At 36.0% G+C, this 24,721-nt stretch overlaps 1 protein-coding gene across 3 annotated transcripts; it reads left to right on the plus strand.

The window, feature by feature from the left end:
• The first annotated feature begins 15,677 nt into the window (after positions 1 to 15,677).
• Positions 15,678 to 24,721, plus strand: LOC141905090 (synaptic vesicle 2-related protein-like). Of its 3 annotated transcripts, none has more exons than XM_074793864.1 (15): positions 15,678 to 15,838; positions 16,917 to 17,013; positions 20,769 to 20,896; positions 21,005 to 21,103; positions 21,353 to 21,424; positions 21,523 to 21,647; positions 22,078 to 22,141; positions 22,351 to 22,479; positions 22,610 to 22,738; positions 22,845 to 23,007; positions 23,287 to 23,400; positions 23,493 to 23,686; positions 23,777 to 23,866; positions 23,953 to 24,066; positions 24,205 to 24,718. In XM_074793864.1, exons 2-15 carry the CDS (start codon positions 16,977 to 16,979, stop codon positions 24,247 to 24,249), a joined length of 1,503 nt encoding a protein of 500 aa, XP_074649965.1. In that variant the 5' UTR covers positions 15,678 to 15,838; positions 16,917 to 16,976; the 3' UTR covers positions 24,250 to 24,718. The 3 variants fall into 3 exon arrangements, with proteins under 3 accessions (XP_074649965.1, XP_074649957.1, XP_074649948.1); XM_074793856.1 differs by lacking the exons at positions 15,678 to 15,838; positions 16,917 to 17,013 and adding an exon at positions 19,852 to 20,068 and having other exon boundaries at positions 24,205 to 24,273; positions 24,392 to 24,721; XM_074793847.1 differs by lacking the exons at positions 15,678 to 15,838; positions 16,917 to 17,013 and adding an exon at positions 19,852 to 20,068 and having other exon boundaries at positions 24,205 to 24,719.

A 24,721-nucleotide genomic window follows, 5' to 3' on the forward strand; every position in this document is an offset into this window, starting at 1 on the left:
ATAGCAGTCAATCTTACATCATTTTTTTTCAAAATCGAAGTAGTCCGAAAGTTTACAAGGTAGAATTTTATCTAAGTTTTACATATTTTTACAGTTTTTTTTAAAAATCAAAGTGCAGATATAGCAGTCAATCTTACATCATTTTTTCTAAAGATCGAAGTAGTCCAAAAGTTTACAAGGTAGAATTTTATCTAAGTTTTACATATTTTTACAGTTTTTAAAAAAATCGAAGTGCAGATATAGCAGTCAATCTTACATAATTTTTTTTCAAAATCGAAGTAGTCCGAAAGTTTACAAGGTAGAATTTTGTCTAAGTTTTACATATTTTTACAGTTTTTTTTTCAAAATCGAAGTGCAGATATAGCAGTCAATCTTACATCATTTTTTTTCAAAATCGAAGTAGTCCGAAAGTTTACAAGGTAGAATTTTGTCTAAGTTTTACCTATTTTTACAGTTTTTTTTTTAAATCGAAGTGTAGATATAGTTGTGTGATTGGCAATCAATCTTACATAATTTTTTTTCAAAATTGAAGTAGTCCGAAAGTTTACAAGGTAGAATTTTATCTAAGTTTTACATATTTTTACAGTTTTTTTTTTAAATCGAAGTGCAGATATAGCAGTCAATCTTACATAATTTTTTTTCAAAATCGAAGTAGTCCGAAAGTTTACAAGGTAGAATTTTATCTAAGTTTTACATATTTTTACAGTTTTTTTTTTTAAATCGAAGTGCAGATATAGCAGTCAATCTTACATAATTTTTTTTCAAAATCGAAGTAGTCCGAAAGTTTACAAGGTAGAATTTTATCTAAGTTTCACATATTTTTACAGTTTTTTTTTAAAATCGAAGTGCAGATATAGCCGTCAATCTTACATAATTTTTTCTAAAGGTCGAAGTAGTCCAAAAGTTTACAAGGTAGAATTTTATCTAAGTTTTACATATTTTTACAGTTTTTTAAAAAATCGATGTGCAGATATAGCAGTCAATCTTACATAATTTTTTTTCAAAATCGAAGTAGTCCGAAAGTTTACAAGGTAGAATTTTGTCTAAGTTTTACATATTTTTACATTTTTTTTTTCAAAATCGAAGTGCAGATATAGCAGTCAATCTTACATAATTTTTTTTCAAAATCGAAGTAGTCCGAAAGTTTACAAGGTAGAATTTTATCTAAGTTTTACATATTTTTACAGTGTTTTTTAAAAACCGAAGTGCAGATATAGTAGTCAATCTTACATCATTTTTTTTCAAAATCGAAGTAGTCCGAAAGTTTACAAAGTAGAATTTTATCTAAGTTTTACATATTTTTACAGTTTTTTTTTTTTAAATCGAAGTGCAGATATAGCAGTCAATCTTACATAATTTTTTTTCAAAATCGAAGTAGTCCGAGAGTTTACAAGGTAGAATTTTATCTAAGTTTTACATATTTTTACAGTTTTTTTTTTAAATCGAAGTGCAGATATAGCAGTCAATCTTACATAATTTTTCCTAAAGATCGAAGTAGTCCAAAAGTTTACAAGGTAGAATCTTATCTAAGTTTTACATATTTTTACAGTTTTTTAAAAAATCGAAGTGCAGATATAGCAGTCAATCTTACATCATTTTTTTTCAAAATCGAAGTAGTCCGAAAGTTTACAAGGTAGAATTTTGTCTAAGTTTTACATATTTTTACAGTTTTTTTTTTCAAAATCGAAGTGCACATATAGCAGTCAATCTTACATAATTTTTTTTCTAAATCGAAGTAGTCCGAAAGTTTACAAGGTAGAATATAATTTTGTCTATGTTTTACATTTGTTGGTTGTTTTTCTCGGTTATATGTTGGATGTCTTCATCCTCCAAGTTGCTTGTCCCGCGTGTTGACTAGGGAATGATGTTGTTGGAACGTCCAAGAGTGCCATCGGACTCAGTCACGGAGTCGGATTATGGATGTTGGTATCACCAGACTTCCCACCACCGGAGTTTGACTTCTGGCTAGCGAAATGACAAGATGAAGAGAGCATATTATATATTAGGTCAAAATGTTTGTCAGACAGAGTCTGACCACTGTGGTTTGAGAAAGCTTTATCTCATAACCATCCCTATCCCTAGTATTAACTATTATTGTGCCACAGATTTATGCCAGCTCCTTTCGTGTCTGGGTTAGGTACATATACAGCCAAACCATGTACCTCTTTCCACACGATAAGCCAGGTTTTTTGAGAACGGAATGTCTGAGTTTTTTGCCTTAGAGCTAGTAAGAAATTAACACCATAATACCACTAGCCCCTCCTAATGCCAGGCTTTTTTTTCTGAGAATCAAACACCTGCATTTTTGAATTAGTAAAAATCAACCCCTGATATACCACTATTGCCCCAAGTAATGAGCTGAAATTAAATAGTACATAATCATTGATTAACAAGACGAAATTTGCGACTATATCTAACTTTGATAGTGGATGACGAAAATGATGAAAGGCCAGGATGAGGAGTCTGAATCAGAAATTGAAGCTACACAGTTTACGATGTATATGAAGTACACAAAAGATGTTCGAGATTACAGAGTTTACGAATACATTATAGACGTTTATCATCTGCTGCGACAAGAAAAACTGGGAAAGATTTTGATGGAAGGGGAAAGAACCTTGGATGAAAAATTAAATTTCCAGAGTTTTACGGCTTAAATTGAAGTACAACTATATAGACGCTGGTAATACATAGTTTTAACGGCTTTATATCATATTTGATCTAACCTGAGAAAGAGAAAGAAGTCAGCACAGAACTTCTGGCTGATAACAGCAAAGTCTTAGTTCTCAGGGTTCCAACTGGCAGTGGCAGAGTCGGAGTTCTCTAACGTGGCCTCGTCCCAGCTAGCGGCGGGGTGCTGATGACACGGGTGTTACTACGGAGGACCCGCAATCAGAGTAAGATGGGAAGCGACAAACATCTTCGGCTTCGGGGGATATCCGATCTTCAAGCATCGACACCAAAAGACAACCGGCACCCAGATGACAGAGAAAAACTGGGTGAACGGGGAACCCAATCGGCAAGATGCCAATGGGTAGCCTTAGGCGAAGAAACCAGCCGATTCAGACTAGATGGACCAAACTGGGGACCCAATTGAGCACACTACCTAAGACAACCGACACTCAGATGGCAGAAGCCAACTGGGTGAACGGGGAACCCAATGGGTAGCCTTAGGCAATGAACCAGCAGATTCAGACTAGAAAGGACCAAACTGGGGACCTAAAGATCCAACAGCCCTCTCAGTCGAAGATTGCTACCGCCCCCATCTTATTCTGATCGCAGGTCCCCTATTGTAACATCCGCATCACCTGCACTCCGCCACTAGCTGGAATGAGACCACATTAGAGAACTCCGACTCCGCCGCTGCCAGTTGAAACCCTAAGATTGAGAGGGTGGGGGCGAGGGACGAATGAAATGAAAGAAAAAAAAATGAAAAAACAAAAATAATATAGAAAGATAATGAAAAACATAAGATATAAAATAAACCACACATTCATACGACACATATAAACTCCATTTACTCCTCTTGCACACACCGCGCACACAACTCCATCCACTCCGCTTGCACACACAACTCCATCCACCGCACACATAAATCCATCCACCGCCACCGGCGCCACGCCACCACTCCGAAATACTCCGCGCCACAAGATCACCAGGAAACACAGCAAAAGCTGAAGAGCTCGAGAAAACGCCATCCGATCGTGTCAAAGACTAATGTCTATTTATTAATTGATGAGACCTGTTTTTCTTGGATATTTTGCTTACTTTTTGGGGTACATACCTCATTTATGTCTTAACAGAATGCCAAAAATCGCGGACAACAACTGAATATCCGATATATTTCCAGTTCTGTACCAATTTCATTTTATGTTTACCACATGGCGTGTCAGGCCCCAATATGGCGTGACAAGCCTCGGGGCTTGTGACGCCATATGCAGCAGGTCTTAAGATTGCCCTAGATGCTGTGAATGCTGTGATGAGTGAAGTCAATCTTAAGAATCAGCAGAACATGGCGTCACAAGCCCCGAGGCTTGTGCATTTCAAGCGTCACAAGTAGAAGACAGCGTGATTTAAGGAGCTTTTTGAAACAATATTTGTCTTTTTTCTAAGTCTAAATGATTGACAAACCTTGAATAATGATTAAACTTTGAATATTTATGATAATTAGTGACAATTATTCATCAATTGAAGCTATTCTGCAGACCGTTCGGGGCCTGACACGCCATATTGGCTGCAGAACATTTGGGGCCTGACACGCCATGTAGAAGACAGCGTGATTTTAGGAGCTTTTTGAAACAATATTTGTCTTTTTTCTAAGTCTAAATGATTGACAAACCATGTAGAATGATAAATCTTTGAACATTTAACACAATTAATGACAATTATTCATTTGTTTATACGGAAAACCGTTCGGGTCCTCTCACGCCATGTCTCAATTGAAGCTATTCTGCAGACCATTTGGGGCCTGACACGCCATATTGGCTGCAGAACATTCGGGGCTTGACACGCTATAGAAGACAAATCGCGGTTTTTCTAGCAGTATTTGTTTTGTTTTCTAACACTTTGTGATTGTCAAATCATGAACAATATATAACTAATTGAAACTAAAGATATAATTAGTGACAATTAATTGCTTCCATAGAAAACCGATCGGGTCCTCTCACGCCATATTGGCTGCAGAACATTTGGGGCCTGACACGCCATGTAGAAGACAACGTGATTTTAGGAGTTTATAGTAACAGTATTTGCTCTTTTCTAAGACTAAATGATTGACAAACCATATAGTATGATTAATCTTTGAACATTTAAGAGAATTAGTGACAATTATTCATTTGTTTGTAGGAAAACCGATCGGGTCCTCTCACGCCATGTTTCAACTGAAGCTTTTCTGCAGACCATTTGGGGCCGGACACGCCATGTAGAAGGCTTAGTGATTTTAGGAGCCATATTGACTGCAGATCACACTAGATTGGAGCCTGGCTCACCATATATGTTTTTCTAACATTATCTATGTTCTTCTAAGACTAATTGATCAACAAATCATGTGAAATAGATGAATGATTCATTGAAATGTAAGATAGTTCATTAAAATTTTTATTCTGTAAAACTCATTCAGTAGATATGTAATGTTTTTGTATCTTTCATATGCTGGCGAAATATGTGATTGTTTAAATTGTGTTTCAAAATAAAGTGTGTACACTGCATTAGATTAACAAACAACGATCAATTTCTATTCTGTAAAACTCATTTTGTAAATATGTATGCCAGTGAAGTAGGATAAGATAAGTTTTTAATTGTGTTTTAAGTGTAAAATGTTTTCAATCTATCAATACATTCCGTAAATAGATATGTTAAGTTTTACCTTACCCTGGTATTTTCCTGTTCCATCAGATTCTTACAAAATAAGAAATTCATATCAAATAAAGTTTGATTCAAACATTACTCGTTATAAGTAATTGATTAAAAGTAATCTTCTGAATCAAATCATTTTCATATATGCGATGTAATATGTAGTTCTTATTATGTATATATAGTACGTTGTAAATCATCTATGACAAATAAATATCCAATCGAATATTTCAACTTCGGAAGAAAAACCCGCGAGACGTAGTCGACGTTTCATCTCCTGCATAGGATTTGATTTTGATGTTTACCACATGGCGTGTCAGGCCCCAATATGGCGTGACAAGCCTCGGGGCTTGTGACGCCATATGCAGCAGGTCTTAAGATTGCCCTAGATGAGAAATTCCGCCTGCGATCAAATGCAAACCCAAATGTAGATATTTTATTGAACGGAATTGATTATCAGTCCACGTCAGTTGAAAACCCGCTTTGATCGATGTTTTATTGTTTATTTTAAATATAAATTAGATTTAATACCTACGGTTATTGACTAATATCTAATTGTACTGTGAGGGTTAGATTAAAGGATCGCAGTTGAATTTCCTGCTCGCATGCCACAGCTCTGTAAAATCTCAACCGTCTCGTGCTGCCCCTAAATCCTGTGGCGAATACATAAACTAATCGATTACTCTACCCGTATTTGTACAAGGCCTACGAGCAATCATCTCAACTTCAGATAATTGCTCGTAGCTCGTAGATGAGGAGGCCTACCATTTACTTATCTTGCTTAGTTTACGTCGTTCGTGTCTTGTGGTATCCTAAGACCATAGATCATATTGGATCCATTTTCAGCGGTAGAGCGAGAAGTTTAATTAAATGATAATGATCCGAACAGTAAAGATTGTTCTATTTTTCAAATAACTTTCTCCACGTCAATGTTGATAGTTTAAAAATTCAAAATACAAATTTCACAAACAACAACTCGTTGACCCACTGAAAGATAGCAGCAAAACAATCTCGGGTAATAAATGTTAGAATAAAAGGTTATCTCTTAGGGCCTATGGAAAAAGTACTAATTAGCAAAGGAAAGGTAGGCCTATCCATGTAGGCTTACAATATCCAACTGTCTTGACGAGAAAAGAAGAATTAGCAACACAGGGCCGTCGGGACAGAACCTGAAGTCTACATCAAGGACAGGGCGGCCATTTTGCAGAATCTTGGGAAGAAATCCTTTGAGGAAGCGATGGATAAAGGCAATTACATCTAATTAAAAAACATGTTTATGAATGTATGAACATTAGTTTCCATGATATTGAAAGTATGCCTAGTTTACAGTATTTCTCATTAAAAAACCAAAACCAACCCTGAAAATATATTCATTCTGCAAGGAGGTTGGTTGGCAAATTAGGTGGTATAAAATTATTGGAGATTTGGCTGTCGGAGTATGGAATCACATTATGTTTCATTTAGAAGCCGTAGGCCTACGTCGTAATACATTGACGTGTTTGTGTTCAGATTTCACATGATCACAGTCGAATGATCGTGGGTGCAGGGTATTTATCTCAGGGAATTGACTATCTACGCCTGTTCAATTGAGTCTATTCATGCTCGTAACACAAACTAAGTCCCGTACTATTATACCAGCCCTACCGTCGTGTCATATGTTGTTTTATTAGAAAGCCTTCGTCTGTTTATTTTGTAAAATGATCATGAAAGTTACTATGTATTCCCATACATTATAAGTATTAGCGGAGTTAGTACGTTATTCTGTAAATTGGCGAAAAGCGTAGAATGATTAATTTTTGGATTGAAACGATTTCGTGCAAACAAACTAAACTTAGTTCAATTCTCTATAAAATATCTTTTAATTTGTATTTCAATGACATGTTTAAGAGCTCCAGGCTGTTGTTTATTAAGAAGACTACGGTCTTTCGTCTTGACTGTTTCAGGGCCGGCGGAAGGAGAAACACATTGGTACGGCCAAGCACTGGTAGGGGATGATTCGGGGGTCCTCTATTTGAAAAAGCTTTTGAAATGTTTAAAACCAGGAGGTGCGTTTTAACGAAATTCTGGCAGGAGATATATGAAATAAATCCCCTTACATCGGGACACAATTCACGGCAAGATGATACTATAGATTTTATGCAAAATTTAGTACGATTATCAGCATCAACATAAATTACGTCAAAAAGTGAAACATGGTCGGCAAAGTTTTGGTCCGGCCAAGGCCGCCCCAGTTCCGCCAGCCATGTGTTTTTGGTCATTGTTCGGAAGGTTGACGACATTTCATCTGGGTTTGCATGCAGACTTTTCGGATTTGTCTGCCCAGGTCTTGTTAGCGGTTTGAATACTAATTGGTGGTTTCCTTAGGAGATTGTCGATGGAGTTTCTTTTTTGTATCCTAATAGCCGCCCAGTCCGGATGTTTCAGTCTGGTGGTGGTTATAAGGGTTTTTATGTTGTTTCACAGAAAAACCTATTGTAATCGTCGTGATTAATATTCATCCACTTTTTTTAACAAAAAATATCCAGATCTTCACGAGTCTGATTCCACTACTGTCCATCCTCAGTGGGCTGACATATTCAGTACGGCCCCGGCGATCATTTACCGGACATTATGAGTTTTCCGGTTTGCTCGGCTACCCGTACTGGCGGGGTAGTCTAGAGAGGCCAATGAAAACTCCGGTTTGCTGAACCACCCCTCTTTGCGGGGATGCGGTATGATGTTTGATCTGACAGTTTTAAGTGGTTAATGGCTGTTTCAAGTGCTTACAACGATGCTTATTACTTCGTGGTACATGGTGGTTTAAAAAAAGATTTCATAATGATACGCTCACCGCGTGGGCTTCGTAGAAAGACCACTACCTGTGACCTTCCCAAATTTTAATTGTCCTGTCCGATTTGGTTTCATCCAATTGAGAGACTGCCTTTTCCAGTTAGGGCATTTTTGGATCACGTCACTCCAGGAAATGACTTAACGCTTTTGGGCCCCTTCGTCGGTTCCACATGACTGTTTCATTTGAGCTATAGACCACAATGGTGACACCATGATGGTCAGTAACTGACCAATTGAGATATCCCCGAGTCTGAACACTTGACTTCGAATTTCGGAAATTTATCATGTAATGTTTGTTTTCAAACTACTAAGGAATCATAATTGCAAATTCATCACTGACCATCACTGACCACCAATGACCAATTCAAACTTCTCGAATATGAAAACGATATACCGCGTTATGGTGTCAAACTAGAAAGGATTCGCCATTGAAAATTAATAAATTGACCATCACTGACCACCACTGACCAATTGAAACTTCTTGAAAGAACGATATACCGGTACCGCATTTGATGTGAAACTAGAAAGGAGTCGCCATTGAAAATTCATAAATTGACCATCACTGACCACCACTGACCAATTGAAACTTCTTGAAAGAACGATATACCGGTACCGCATTTGGTGTGAAACTAGAAAGGATTCGCAATTAAAATTCATAAATTGACCATCACTGACCACCACTGCCCAAGTGAAACTTCTCAAATATCGTGGTCGAATTCGAAAGTGCTTGTCGTCGTATTGCTATTTCTAGAAACCAGCAGAAAGTTTTGCTACTGTTTTTGAATGGCGTTGACATGATGGAAATTTATTACCCATAAATGGGTTACACATCTGGATCACAGCACCTCACTTATGGGCGGCCATTCCCGCCAAAAATCAGCGTTTCGTCTATTTTTCTGTACTTCGACAAAATGTCATAGTACACCGCCAAAATGTGTTAGCGTAACGTCAAATTGTGTAATGCGGCTAAATAACACAGGAGGGCGACACTGTACGGACAGTATTTTGCGGTATATCTTCTCGCATTGCGATCATCTCAAGGTCGTTTTATTGAAATAATTTTGCGAGTATCAAATCGACAAATCGTATCATATTCCCCAAACCCAATAAAATGATTTTATTGTTACTTTAGTTTGTTAATACTATAATATATAGTAATAATGTACGGTAAAATAGCGGAAGTAAATACTTTGCCGTAAACCTATGGAAGCCCTGAGACGACATCTTGAGTTCATGAGTTCCGAGTTCATAACTTCCTGAGTTCTCAAGTTCATGAGTTCGTCTAATGAAAAAAGCCTGCGATACCGAAACGTCGAATGTAAACACGATGCTCTATCAAAGACCCGGGTCTCAGGCTCAGACGACACTGAATAACCAGCGATTAATGGTATGTTGAAGGGCGCCTCCGTTCCTCCTCTGGTAGGTAGCTCGGATTTTCTGTGCGCGGGCTAGAGAGAAGGGTGACTCCGATTAACCGGTGACTCTCGATGAATCTGCTCAGGTTTTAATGATGAAAAAGATAACAAACGCTCGTTATGAGAAATTTTTAAACATCTATTTATTTTCTATAAACCATTAAGAAAGCTGATGTCTGATGATAGACTGGTTGCCGGTCGACTTCATATGACTGCCAGTGCAGAATTGGGCACAGTCAACCAGTCTTGGTTGATGCTGGACATCATTTTTTTTAGTTAATTCATGACGTAATCGGATTTAACATCCTTATAATAGGATTCTCTCGCATAATTTCATAGTGTTGTACATGCCCAAATAAACTCGAAATATCTTCACCAAGAATCTTAGTGTCTGATGTACCACAGTTGTACCACAGTTGGTTACACTAGGATCGTAGAGCGACGGACATCACTGGTGTAGACAACCACTGCCAGTGCTGGGTGAAGAAATATCATAAACTCTGGAAGTTATGAACTTGGGAACTCATGAACCCAAGGTGTCGTCTCAGAGCTTCCATATATGGCCTCCATACCTGAGACGACATCTTGAGTTTATGAGTTCCGAGTTAACTAATAAAGTAATAATAAATTCATTTTATTGGGTTTAGGGAATATGATACGATTTGTCGATTTGATACTCGCAAAATTATTTCAATGAGACGACCTTGAGATGATCGCAAAGCGAGAAAAATACCGCAAAATACTGTCCGTACAGTGTCGCCCCCCTGTGTTATTTAGCCGCATTACACAATTTGACGTTACGCTTACACATTTTGGCGGTGTACTATGACATTTTGTCAAAGTACAGACAAATAGACGAAACGCTGATTTTTGGCGGGAATGGCCGCCCATACTCACTTACCGCAGTGCGTTATTTTCACTGCATAGTAATGCTAATACATAAACTTTTTTACTACTTGACTCGAATCATCTGAACAGTACTGCGTTTGAAAACTCAACGAATAGAAAATGTTTGCGGGAAGCGCCTACAAATTAGTTATAATAAGATTAATTAATCGATGCATGAAAAACAATTAAATCACAAGGTGACTAACACTCGTCTTTCAACCAATCTGCGCGATACCAATTAATTAAATCATTAAACGCATTGGGTTCCTAATATTTGAAATCATGTGATACAATAGTTGTTCTTTAGACTTGGCCACTTTCATTTCAGAAAACCGCGTACTAGACCAGTGATCACCGAGGCATTAACCATTCCTTCAAGTTTTGAAAATTCAATGGTAACGCGGATTCTTCGCCTCTAAAAACTGTTTCGTTAATAGTTTTCTTTATATGAAAAGTGTTCATAGGAATTGAAATTTGGAGTGATATCAGTCACAGCTCCTGTAACCCTTTTTCATTGTCAGTTCTTTTTTGGAATTCAAGTAGATTAGTGAAAATATCAATGATGAAGTTCACTTATTATATCAAGTACCATTTTTACTGTCGCATGCGAGTCGAAACAAAAAGATCTATCCAACTGCATATCTTCGGGTATAAACTGTGATATCCTTCAGTATGTTATGAATATCTTTAAAGATTTGTGTTCTAGTATAATACCCGAAGGTTTAACTATCGGACACATAAAAGATTCGCCATAGTCAAAGTTTTTAAGAAAATCTTTCTTCGAGAAAGAAAGATCTTTAAAAGAACGATTGGCGTCAAACTAAACCATAATGGACTGTTGTGAATTTATTGAATAATCCACCTGAGAAATTTAAAGATTTCGCAGCGAAATTTATTCATATAAATCAAAAATGCATGAATAACTTGACCTTATTTGCGGGTCTCATGAAACGCTTTCGTGCGCTCTTTTTAAATCTAAAATAGCATAAATACATGCGTGTTTCGTTATAAACAAGGTCAAATTCCAAACGCACATGAAATATGGAGCCTGTATCACACGATATACACATCTTGAATTTTCTCTAACTACGTAGGCCCTTTCCGAATGGGAATTGTTCAGTTTTTTAACGGCCGACATTCAGAGGCACCTAAAAAACCGGTTGTATAGCACTTGAGATTTTCAGTGTAGGGCACATCTCACATTGACTCGGCTCGCGGTCGGTGGTTTAATGGGAACACATCTGGTTGTTACTAGTTTAACAGTTGACGAATTCAGAAAACTTTTTTCAAATGTCTTTGATAACTTTTTAAACATAGTATTCTTCTTAATTACATTTCGCTGATTCCATAGATATTTTTTCATGAAAATTGCTCCAGTTATAACGGATTTAAACATACATGTAAAATGATTATTTTCAAAATATTCAATTTTCTCCGATTTTGAAGAAATTCTGACACAATATCATCTCCACTCGACACATGATTTTACTTCGGCGCCTTTGAAGGGAGTGTCACTTGTTGTTGAGTTCATATTTAGTCAAACAAGAAGATATGCCTGATTCCTTTTCAGAATTTAGATTTCGACGGATATCATCAAATTACTAGAAAGGGACAGCAGCTTTCGGTCATCCGCAAAAAATACCTAAAATTCTCTCCTAGGGTTATGGAAAAAGATGTCACGAAACATACGGAAAATCCTTTGTTTGGTAGACTGAAATTGTTGAACTCTTAAATAGCAACATTTAGAGAAACAAAAACATAAGAATATATTCTCACCCGCGCTTGAAAAAAACAACGTGATTTCAATTAAAGATGACACGTAGCCTCATATCAAATGATTATGAACGCAACAGACAGAGCCTATTCATTCTCTTTACGAGGATGGGTCTCCACATTCATAGGATACGATACGAGATTCGTGGGTACGAATGATGAATACAACTGATAAAGCGCCAATTTCACTGATTCTTGCACAGAAAGGTGTTTTAGAGTAATCTAGTTAACAGGTGTGTTTTAGGAGTATTTTGAATTTAAATTCAAATCGGGGTTCATGACGAATATTGAGCATTCTAGGGCTGGAGCAAGAAACGTGTGGGATCGTCCGCCAATCGTATCGCCAAAGAAATAATAAGGAGCCAGTCCGTGGTGGCTATTGAAAGCGACGACCGCATGTGAATGCATTGATTGAATGACATCTCAGAAGTCAGATTATATAAAATTGAACATGATATATGGATAGGTTATTCCATATATACTGGTAAAAATGATGCCCAATATGTGATATAAATGTTCAATTAAAAAGTAGAAACCGAATCCATAATTCAGTCTGGTATTGTTATAACATCAAACACTCAAATTTAATCCTTTGTTAGATTGCTAGCCAGTGTAGATGAGCAAGAATAGTGGTCCCTAATTTTAATGTGGACTGTTCAACAAGTTGGAGTTTGTGTAGAGATGAATGAGTTTAAAATGGAGTGGAATTTCGATAATACTGTTTGAATGTCTATTACTCAATATTTTTATTGATCATAAAAAATTGTGGTAAAATATTTGACTCTAGGGTTGGTTTTAGATTGTATCTCTCCACGCCAGAGGTAATCACGGATATTGGACTACACAAAATTCCTTGTGTACAGCTCAACTTTTAAAATGCCTGGAAAAGCTCGCCACGGATATACCTCAGTAATGATAAATTTTCCCACAAATTCTCCCCTTCGAAAAACCTAAACAACCAATGAACGCTTGCTCTAAGTTTCCCAATGCACTATTGTTACCTTTTCTAGCTATTTGCACTAGCTGTTTGTCGCAAATAGATTGCATCCTCTATTACAGGAGTAAAGGATACAGCTCTGGGACCCGTTTCTTAAAAGATAGTTTAAATTAACCATCATCCAATATGATACATGACTAAATACACTGAAAAAGATCAACTATGTACACATTTCAAATTTCAAACCATGTTTTATCATTAGAAAATTACGACACAACGTTCGATCTCTCACTAGAGATAATCTTTTTGAATTTGTACACTGAGTTTTCGTATCGTATTATCGTATTTTCAATTCTCTGCTTTTGAGTCAACAAGTACAAAGTTATTTTAGCAATGAAAATTTAATCGTCATTATAAATGTTAACTATCCACTGGTAAACTTACTTACTTTTGGCAACTGACCTTAGATCGTGGAATGGTCTCAGGTGGCCTGCTGATCCCCTCTTTATTTATACTACTGAAGAAATATACAGTATAAGACGTAAAAAGTATATGAACATATTATTTATCTTTATATCGCGATAATTCGTGTACGTATGATTGAAAAACGATATTCTATCGAATCTCATGGTACTTATGATTATTGTGTATAGAATCAATAATAAGCAACCCTCCACGGATACGAAGCAGCCTAAGTTTACATCCTACCAAAATTATCCTCGAAACTCTCAGCATTATTTCAAGGGTCGGTCTTAGAAAATATATGAAGGACGTGCTCACAGGTTAACGAGGCCAAAAATCTTCCCCAAAATTTCAAATTTTTACAAGCAAAGATAATATACTTCATGCTTTTGGTGCAGAAAAAAATACATGTCCACAAAATGCAAATTGTGTTTTCAAAGTAAACGATTGAGTGTGGAATTGTTTCGAATTCAAGGTTTTCCCATTAACACTCCGGTATTTTTCAATAAGTCAAATAAAACTATTGTTGATGTGATCAGATGGCCAGTTGAATACTTCATCATTATATTGAAAGATATGTTATACTTAATGCATCTTTTCTTAGGCCTTACAGCTTTCTCTATTGGTTAGCGTTGTGATCACTCAAAATTAACCATAAGTTTGAATTCTCACTGATCTACTACATCTCTACAACAAAAATATATTTCATATTAGGCGATTAACTTTGATCTGTGGTCAGTGGACAGCAGCTACGAAACATTTCAAACTACTACATTATCATTCCATCTATTCGTGTATATATAATATGATATGATATCTTCTTTGTTCAGTTTAAAAGTCTTGATCGTAAAAGTTTGACAAGTCTCGCATGTTGGTACCGATACGCACGTTCACGCGAGTGAAATGTGCACGTTACAGGCTCAAATGCGCACGTTACAATTACAAATGGAAACGTTGTTCGTTCAAAACCCTACGTAAAAATCTTATGCATTTTAGCGGAATTTCAAAGTCAGCTAGCTACCTACAACAAAAATCGGACAAGACTTTTTCAAGCGACACATTTAAATGTAAGAGCTAGTAGTACTAACGAAGGATTCACTAAACATATAAATTACTTATGGGGGTTCTGGTTAGCACTGGTAACTGGTCTGTACTGGTCAAGCATTGGTCAGTTAAACAATTTTTAGATTAATGCCCACATCATATCTATTTATTTGACACCAAACAACTTAATTGTTTGCAAACAAATAATTTACTATATGGTCAGTACTGGTCATGCATTGGTCAGTTAAAAGACCATGGTCCACGCCACATTTGATACCAAACATGATCGGATTGTGTCGTTTCGAAAATTTATCGGTTGGGCAATCTGTGGTCAGCCCTGGTTCGTTAGGTTCTTATTTTGCGGGCATTTTATCTCGAACCACCGAAAGACCGAATCACTAATTAATTCACCAGATCGTTAATTGCTGATAATGAAGATTAGTGTTTAACTAACAGTCCTTGTCTGAACAAAATGTCTCTGGTATGGGTCCTATGGAATCATGTCCTTAACTGTACACCGTACTGTATCTTTGTACTGTATCTTTTTATTTTCACTACTACCGTAATTGACTATGATGTTTTCAAGTGGTCCTAAGTACCGCTAATAGCCGAAAGTCGTTGATTTATGTGAAATTTACATACAGCGCCACCCGTTGATAGTAAAACTAACCCGAGCAATACGGGTGTTAAATAGATACGCTAGCAAAGCGGCATTCTCATAATGCTCACCCAATTAATTAGGCAAACTCTGAATATCCTACCCTTCAACGGCACTGTGTGGTGTGTGCTCTTTAACGATATCAATTTCATTAACGTTTAAATGGCTATACTTGACTTTAAGATATCACATTTGAATATGGTCATTTGTCGATTTTGCCGACGGGCCCGCCGCGGTACGCAGTTCGTGGTGACATCCGTTGCCTAAAATCTGGGGCCGCAATATAGGCTTACCCTTCTCCGATACACGTCCATGAAGGTCGTCGACCATGATTGCGATTTTGACAGCTTGCTTAGTCTGGCTGGGTTTACCAGTACTTAAGTATTTTAAAAGAATCGTCAAGTGATATATGCATGCCCTAACGCTAACAGACCCTAAAAGAATTCAGTCTGCCACATATTTTCTGGGCAATCCAACCGATCGGTGAGTAGTAGGCCTATAATCAATAATGAAGTAGGCCTAATTCAATTGGCTAATACTTATAGTTATACAACTTTTAAGCACCATCGGCGTCGTCGTATCTGTGGTGGTTTACTAATTAGTATGTCCTAGTCGAAACTTAATTTAGCTCACAGCTGGAAAATTAATTTTGTCAAGTGTGACTAAAATGGACAGTGCACTACTACATTCAACAATATAATTTTGCACTATCCGAGAAAACCTTGTGAAGTATTGTCATTGAGAAAAAAATGAACACACAAAAAATAAATTGCTCCGTGAGTGAAGAAGCTCCAAAAACTATGCGGGGGTGAACTGAAGGAAATGAGTATTAAGCACAAAATAAGTTACTTAGTACATAGCAATATCCATTCCGACCCATCATTTTCGAGCAGATTCTAGCCAATGCCCATGATTCCCGGATATAAGCAACACTTTTTGAGAAGGGTGATATGGAAAAAAATGGGAAATCTGAAAAATCTTCACACACAAAATTTACCACCAATGAATTGGTAACTAACTGAGTCAACTGAGACATCGACCCGGGCATGTCGGTGTATATTCGGCGAGAGGCACTGGAGGATAATTGTTGGCCTCCTACTTTTCAGGAATACTTCAAAGAGTCACTTGAAACTTCTGTCCCCGTATGAAGCTTGGCTGCCATGATTTTTAAACAAAACCTGAGTCCTTGATAACTTAGTATTGAAGAATTGCTGGCAAAGCTGCGCATAGGTGCAATATAGAAAAAAGTGTAAAATACTTGAATGTGGCAATCTTTTTGGAAAGCTATTAACCTTTGTTACGATATGAAATCCTGTTATTACATGATAATACAGGTGATATCAAATGAAAACTACCCGGATTAGGTAATAAATAAGATTCCATCAGACACTGACACACATCTATGTAGATAAATCATCACTCATAGAAGGGTAACTATCATATATGTAGGCTAATATGTAAATGTTAGATTAAAGTTTACCATTGTTTTAGCCTTTCATTTTACATGTTACACTACCCCTATCATTATTGAAGAGTAAATCATAATTGTCAATCATTTTAGGTTGCACAAGGCATATGACAAGCGCACTATAGAGGCCCTAATTGTGTCCAGTCCAAGAAGATGTCTGCAAATGAATATGTTGCATTGACTACGTTTGGTAAGTATGTTTAACCATGCTTAAATTGAAGCCTTTGAGATGTTCAAAATCATTGACATTGATTTATGTGGATAATTTCAACCATAGACATACTATAGTAAGCACGGATTCTTTTTACATCTTGTATTTCAAATAAATGAAGAAAGGGTTTCAAACCGAAAACTGTATCTCAACATCATATTTCACGGAAAATTGCTGTCTATTTGAAAATATCAATATGAGACACATCCGACCGCATAGGGAAATGCTGTTAGGCCTTTATTGAAGTTGGTAAACATCTGCTTCGAATAGGCTTATGTCGAGCTAAGTTGTATGGTAACAGATGGGGGAAATTTGCATTAACCGGCAATGTTTCGAAATAGTGTTGAAATATTTGTCACTGAATTCCTTTGTTGTGGTAGCGTTTTAGGTCTTCGTATTCACAGCGATTACGCTTATGTGTGTATATATGGACCTAAGATTGATGTTGTGTCCATAACTGGCATCTTTACGCCAAAAAGTCAACTTTTATTCTGGGCCCAAGCACAATCATACTTCCGGTTTTCATTGAATGGCGGCATTGGTGTACTGCCACCACCAGTAGCACTGATCTGCGGGCAATTTTAGATAATTGCTCGTAGCACTGATCAAAACATATAATCGCAGTGTATGAGCATCAGTAGGCGATGTTGCTTAGTGTCTATTGACAACAGATGCAATAGGTCCTGAAAACATATTTCAATAGCGAATTGCAATAATGAATTATAACAACATAAGTAGCAGTAGCATGGAATATAGTTTTTTTTATCAATCTGCGTATATTTGTTTGCCATGGTACCTATAGTTCCGTTACCTGTGGCCTCCCACAGTCCCCACGGGCTCAGGTAAAATCCAAGTTCCAGAGATCTCATATGGTATCTACGGGCCCTGGGGCTGGTTCCATAGTCATGACTTTAACTTAAGACTAGTCTAAGACTCTTAGTTATATAGCTAATCTAACAGCTTAAGATCAGTCTTAAGATTGAAGACCACTTTTGGACTTAAGTCTCGACTATGAAACCAGCCCCTACTGCATGATATACATACAGGTATATTATAAAATGATTCGAAAAGTTTTAAGTTCTGGTAAAAAAAAACCTCATCTGGGATACCTGGGGGATTTTGCTATTAATGATTTATACATGTACTAGTAGGCCTGTCATCGTTGTTCATCTTGGGCGTAGATGATACTTGGATCATTTAAACTGTTCTCATCAGGTTTATTAATGTTTGCATGCAAATATTATATGTCTATTGGTAACAAAATATTAAAATTTCCATTGTTTTTTCTCTCTGAAGACCATTCATTGATAACGATTCCCTTTGGCAAAGTAAGTTCTTATCTGGTGAATATAACACGATTAGAAGCAATCCGGTACTTGTATTTTCCGGCCAATAAGTTGAGGACACTATTTTAGCTACAAATGCATGGATTTTGTACGGCTTCAGCCAATAAGTGAGGCCCGTCGTCTAAACGTTTCGTCAACTGATTGGCCTCATTTAACTCCTTGGCCAGAAAATATGTTACCTCCTTATTTGCATGAAAGTCCTTTGGCAAAATATGTTGGAAACATATTACCTAAGCCTAAGCCTAAGCCTCTCTATCGCATCATGCATCTAAAAAATTTATCAGCTTTTTTCTAGATATGCATGTTTTTCCCATTGGTATTCTGGTCAATCAGGTCACACATTACCGGTAAATAATATAATAAAAAGAATTTGTAAGATTTGTAATTTGTAAGTTTCTATCATTTTAGAAATCAAATTCTGACTAATATACCTAGTACATTACGTGTAGTGACACATTAAAAGTACATACAGGCCTGTGCAAACAATGAATTATGAAAAGTGAAACTCATTTCCATTAATAAAAGAATGGTTATATCTGGGTACAGGTCAACTAATATGATGAGATTAATTTTTTTTTTGAAGTGCTACTTCAGAAGATTGAGAATATAGGAATAAGTCTTAATCTACATCATTATATGAGAATATTGTTAAAATGAATGAGGTGGTTATTTCAATGCGTCAGGTGGCAGCTTGTGTCTAAACCTATTAATAATCCTGATCCCTTTTCTGAAACTATCGATCTACAGCATATTTGTTGAGTTTTGTAGGCTAGGGCTTCTAGATATGGTTTAGCGCGACCATTTGTCTTAGGCCTAATTGTTATCAATGCATTCTTTACACTGACTGTGCAGCTTAAATGTCAATCCCCTATGCATGCATTAGTATGTCCCTTACAAACTGACCGGGAAGAACGTAATGTGCTTTGGAAATCGGAGTACAAAACATAGACGAATGGTCAAATATTTTTTCTTATTTTTAATTAGATAGCTGATTCATTTATCACTGCTGATGAAATAAGTGTTCAAAAGAATTCGAATAATAAGGTGGTTTATCTACAAATATTATTCAGATTTTGTTGTGCCGGGTTCATTCTCTGTCAGCCCAGTCTACAGGTAAATGGTCACTCAGCCATATAGGTCATTTAACGTTTAATGATAAATTGAGTATCAACATGTTTCTTATGAACGGAGATTGAGTAGAATATTTTAGGATATGAAGAATTGAATGAAATCGATTACAAGTTAGTTGTGGAAGACACTGGAACACAGCGACAGCCGGTACAGCTGTGCGTTCTAGGTCTAGTCATGTCTAGTCTATAACATCACACAGATCAGCACAGTTTTCTGCCGTGGACAGTTTGAAGTCTGTAATTTGGATGGAAGTCTTCACAATACTTTGCTGAATTGATTGATAGGATATATTAGTAGTTATATACAATTTGAAAACACATTTGAAATAGAAAAAAAATCATTGTGCTAGTTTCAATAACTACTGCACATATGTCATGCATATTTTGGTCAAGTAGTTATGTTTCTTCGACGACGTAAATATTCGGTGGAGTATATGTAAACTGAATGCTGAGGTTTATAAACACGGAATAAAATGGGCGTGAAAAGTAGGAACAAATCTGACTATGTGGAATTAAAGGATGCTGGCAAGAAAACGGATAATAAGGAAAAACAGCCAAGTAAGATAAATAGAAACATTTTTCATCTGTCACATTATCAGAATAGATGTAGATTTTATAGGCTGGAACTCTATACTTAGAGTATGAAATTATGTGTCTACAAATAACGGTAATACTTTTTACACCGGTCTGTAGGGAGTCGTATAGAATTCAAAATGATACATGTGGATATAGAATAATTTAATTCTATATAGCTACACATGCGTATGTGATCAATAATCTTCTTGATCCATATTTTTCAATGTTGAAAAAAACCTGGAACGCAATTGATTAGAACACTTTTGTCATATGCGCAGCAGTAATCCGCAGATCGTAATTTCATATCAACAGAACATTTTTATTACTTGCATCGTAAAATCAGAATTTTGGGTTGAAGAATCATTTCAAAAATGTTCTTGACACAACCAACATCGCATAAATGAATTCCACATAAATGTAAAGGATGTCAATGGATGAACTGAGAATAAAAGAAAGATGTGTTTATGATGTATACAAAATGAGTGCATTTATTTCGTCTGAAAGCATGCTACAGTAGTTTGTATCTTAACCATGGTGGTCTTTTTTTTTCATAAGCATAGCGTTCAATCATGCATATTACTGTATCTAGAGTAAATACAATGTAGTTCTATAAAATGATCATTTTTCTGGCTTACCCTGGTGCACAGTGATGATTATCTATTCTGTCTAATTAAATTAACAGATGGAGAACCTAATAACACTAGTGATGAAGATGACAATCCTTCACATTATACAGCTGACAATGCAGTTGAAAAAATCGGCTTCGGCTGGTTCCAGATCAAGATTATGGCAGTTGTCGGAATTTTCTCAGTAAGTATTCAATTAACTGAATTTCAGGGCAGCAGAAATACCTGTTCTACCTATTTTATTATGTAATGCATTTGGATAAAATTATATCAGTGAATATTTTTTCTTTAGGCAGCTGATGCTTGTGAAATGTTATTATTGGCCGTCCTATCTCCCGTACTGAACTGTGAGTGGCGTCTTCAGGAGTGGCAGGTTGCATTGATTACCACTGTAAGTTCCATTGAATTCATGTACTGAATAGTTTTTGATATCACTTTTTGGACAGTAAGTCAATTGCAATTGAATCAATTCATATGTACTATAAAATGAATACTTAGACCCAATACACCCTAAAAATAGCCTGGAAAACTTTTGGCAACATTATATTCAATTGAGATAAGCTATTTTTTTACAATTTCACAAAATTAGACGCGATGGAAGAAAAATATGAAATGTGCTTATATCGATAACTATTTTCAGGTTGTTTTCTTAGGAATGTTTTCTACTGCACCTATATGGGGATCATGGTGTGACAAATATGGCCGCTGGCCTGTAAGTGTATTCTTTCTTCTCCTTGGACAATCCTTAAATATATACATACATGGTGATATATGAAAGTAGAAACAATATGCCCCCTTGTTTTTTTCAAGATAATGGTGCTTGTATCATCTTGGATATTTTTCTATGGTATATTGACATCAATGAGCCCGACATACTGGTGGGTGCTGGGCATGAGAATGATGGTAGGAGTCGGAATAGCTGGTGGAAGTTTTGCGTAAGTATTCTGTTCTTTATTTATATACAGGTACTCAATAACAGCATTCAATTCATACAGAACCGGTGCATCTGATCAAAACTAAAATGTTCAGTGTGGTAGAATATGTTTGTTTAACTGTACCAGAACAATCGAGAGACCATTCAATTTTACACAGCTGTTCATCGTTGATGAAAATTCAGCGTGTTATTCTTTTTAGATCTTTTGACAATTCATCGAACCATACCCTTTTCTATAGTCTAGGATCAAAGTATTATGAACTGGAAGATCGAATTTATTCCAGATTGAAATCTTTTCTCCATCTAGCAATGATATGTATATAGCGGCATAGTGTGCAAATGTGAAATAACTGATATCAGTGCACTGGTGCCTTAAATCTACCTTATGCAAATATAATTCATGTAATGGCATACCTACGTGATTATTTCAGGTTTACATATCTTACAGAATACATTCCATTCAAATGGAGATCAAAAATGCTTACTGTTCACCAGGTAATATTCTAGAGTAAAACATAAAATTTCAGTTAGTTAAGTTAACAAGTGGATAACTGCAATGATGGAACTGCATTTTTCACTGTGGTAGGTATCCAACCTTTGAGCAGCTGGCCCCAGAACTATGATCTTCAATTGACTAAAATACTTCTTCTGCTATGATAACATTTCATTGCAAAATCAATCTGATTTTATATCTTGTATTGTAGGTATTTTGGGCACTTGGATCAGTTTTAGAGATTTTATTAGCATATTTAGTTGTTCGCCAGTGGGGCTGGAGATGGTTCGTAGCTTTATCCTCCATACCACTTGGAGTTGCTGTGATAACTATATATTGTGTAAGTAATATGCCAGGCAAGAAATTTGAGATGAATTCATAATATTTGAAAATTTTCAAGTTGCATATTTTGTCTGTACATCTGAACATGTAGCTCATTTTTGACATGTTCATATTTTTGATATTCGCAGTGTATACCTGAATCTGTTCGATATCTAGTCACAGCCGGACGAAAAGAAGAGGCTGTCTCTGTACTGAAAGATGCTGCCAGGATAAATGGAACTTCGATTCCTGATGGAGAACTTATAGGAACGAAAGTTGTGAGTAAAATCTGAATTGTCAATTTACCAATTCTGTATCAATTTCTGTAACAAAAATATTCAAGTGCTAACAATTGCTTCATAATTGTAACTTTTGTACTTTAAGAAAACACGAGGTACGATTTGGGATCTCATTTCGCCCGAATATCGATGCACCTCAATGTGTTTAACTATGGTATGGTTTACGGCAGCTTTCTCATATTATGGAATGGTTTTGACAAGTTCTGAGATCGAAAAATTTCAGTCTCACTGTGCTGTGCCACCACCAGGTAAATTTCAATTTTCTAACAGAAGGAAACCTGCCATGTGGGAATAACCTAAGGTTGAACAAATTGTACTACCAGTATTTTGATGTTGTGTAATTCCATTCAATCTGGATCAGCTTTTTTATTCAGCTTATAATAGTGAGTGATATATGGAAATTTTCTGTTTTCGATACAGATAAATTTCATTAGTAGCAGATGGTAACAGTTTAAGCGTTAACATTTTGCCTATATATTATTTGTTTATGATCTCTAATAGATTTTTTTTCAAATTGTTTATTTCAGCTGTAAGCCAAGGTAACCATACAATACAAAAATATCAGTGTTCTTTGAACTGCCATGAGTTAGCTGATGATGATTATATTACTATGATCATATCGGCTTTGGGAGAGTTTATATGTAAGCATATTCTTGTTGAACTCTAATTGATTTGAAACAAAACCTTTCCTGTACAATTAATTTGACCTTGTTTTCTAAATCTATCTTTTCAGCTATACCTATAAATTTTGTACTACTTGACTATATTGGAAGGAAATACACTTTAGCAGTGAACTGTTCACTGGCTGGTATTGGCTTCATGTCTTTACAAATATGTTCGTCACGGGCGGTATTATCTGGCATTTCTATGGTTATTCGCTCATTTTGTACTGGTACATTCCTCGCTACATACATCTATACATCCGAGGTATATCACGGATTTAGATCTATAAGAATGAATCCATTTTTCAAAAAAAGACATTCATAAAATATTAAAATACCAATATCTATCTTTAAGGTCTATCCCACAACAGTGCGTTCTTTAGGACTTGGGATAAATAGTTCTTTTGCACGAATTGGTGCGATGGTAACCCCTTTTGTAGCTCAGGTAGGTATGGAAATTATCATGGAAGTATCATCTGCAAAGAGATTATGACAATATTAATGTAAATCTAACCCAACAATTTTCTCTAGGTGTTGCTAAATTCATCTCCACATATCACTGCGTTCTTGTATGGTGGCGTGTGTATATTAACTGCTGTCATAGCCTGCCTTCTTCCAATAGAAACAAAAGGCCGAGAGATGCCAGTAAGTACTTGGTATCTTTAAAATATACAGCTTTAAACAACTTCTTTTGTAAATTTAACTATGAAGTACAAATAGCTGAGTATATGGTGCATTGTACTGATAGTTTTGATGTATGATAGTCTTTTTGTTCTCTTTCAGCAAACTGTTAGTATGTATGAAATACCTATGCCCGATGGAAGATGAGGAAATTTCAGAATTAAAACACTTGTACAAGTTTTAACATTGAATATATTTACAGATACTTTTTTGAGGTCATGTGTTTGCTTACACCTGACTACATGCATATTATGCTATAGATGATGCAATATATTTCTATTGTTTTTAGTGGAAATGGAATCTCTTCAGCCAGTAACACTGAAATAGATAGGCTGGATTACTATTTGGTGTAAATTTTTGTTAACTGTGATATTGTGCAGTACATGAAGATAAATTTTATTCACTTGGTATATTGTAAAGTAACATGTTATAATTGTCTGTAATTGCAATACAAAAGTTTGAATCATGAATTTTACAGTAAAATATCATGAGAATATATTTTATTGTAAATGTTTTACGGCTATATTGCCACATGTGATTTTATCCACACATACATTATTTTAGTAAACTCTACAAAATTCTAGATTAATAATGTTACCAATATGTAAATGTGGAATAA

The sequence above is a fragment of the Tubulanus polymorphus genome, chromosome 1, assembly GCF_964204645.1.
Source record: "Tubulanus polymorphus chromosome 1, tnTubPoly1.2, whole genome shotgun sequence".
Taxonomy (NCBI): Eukaryota; Metazoa; Nemertea; class Palaeonemertea; order Tubulaniformes; family Tubulanidae; genus Tubulanus; species Tubulanus polymorphus.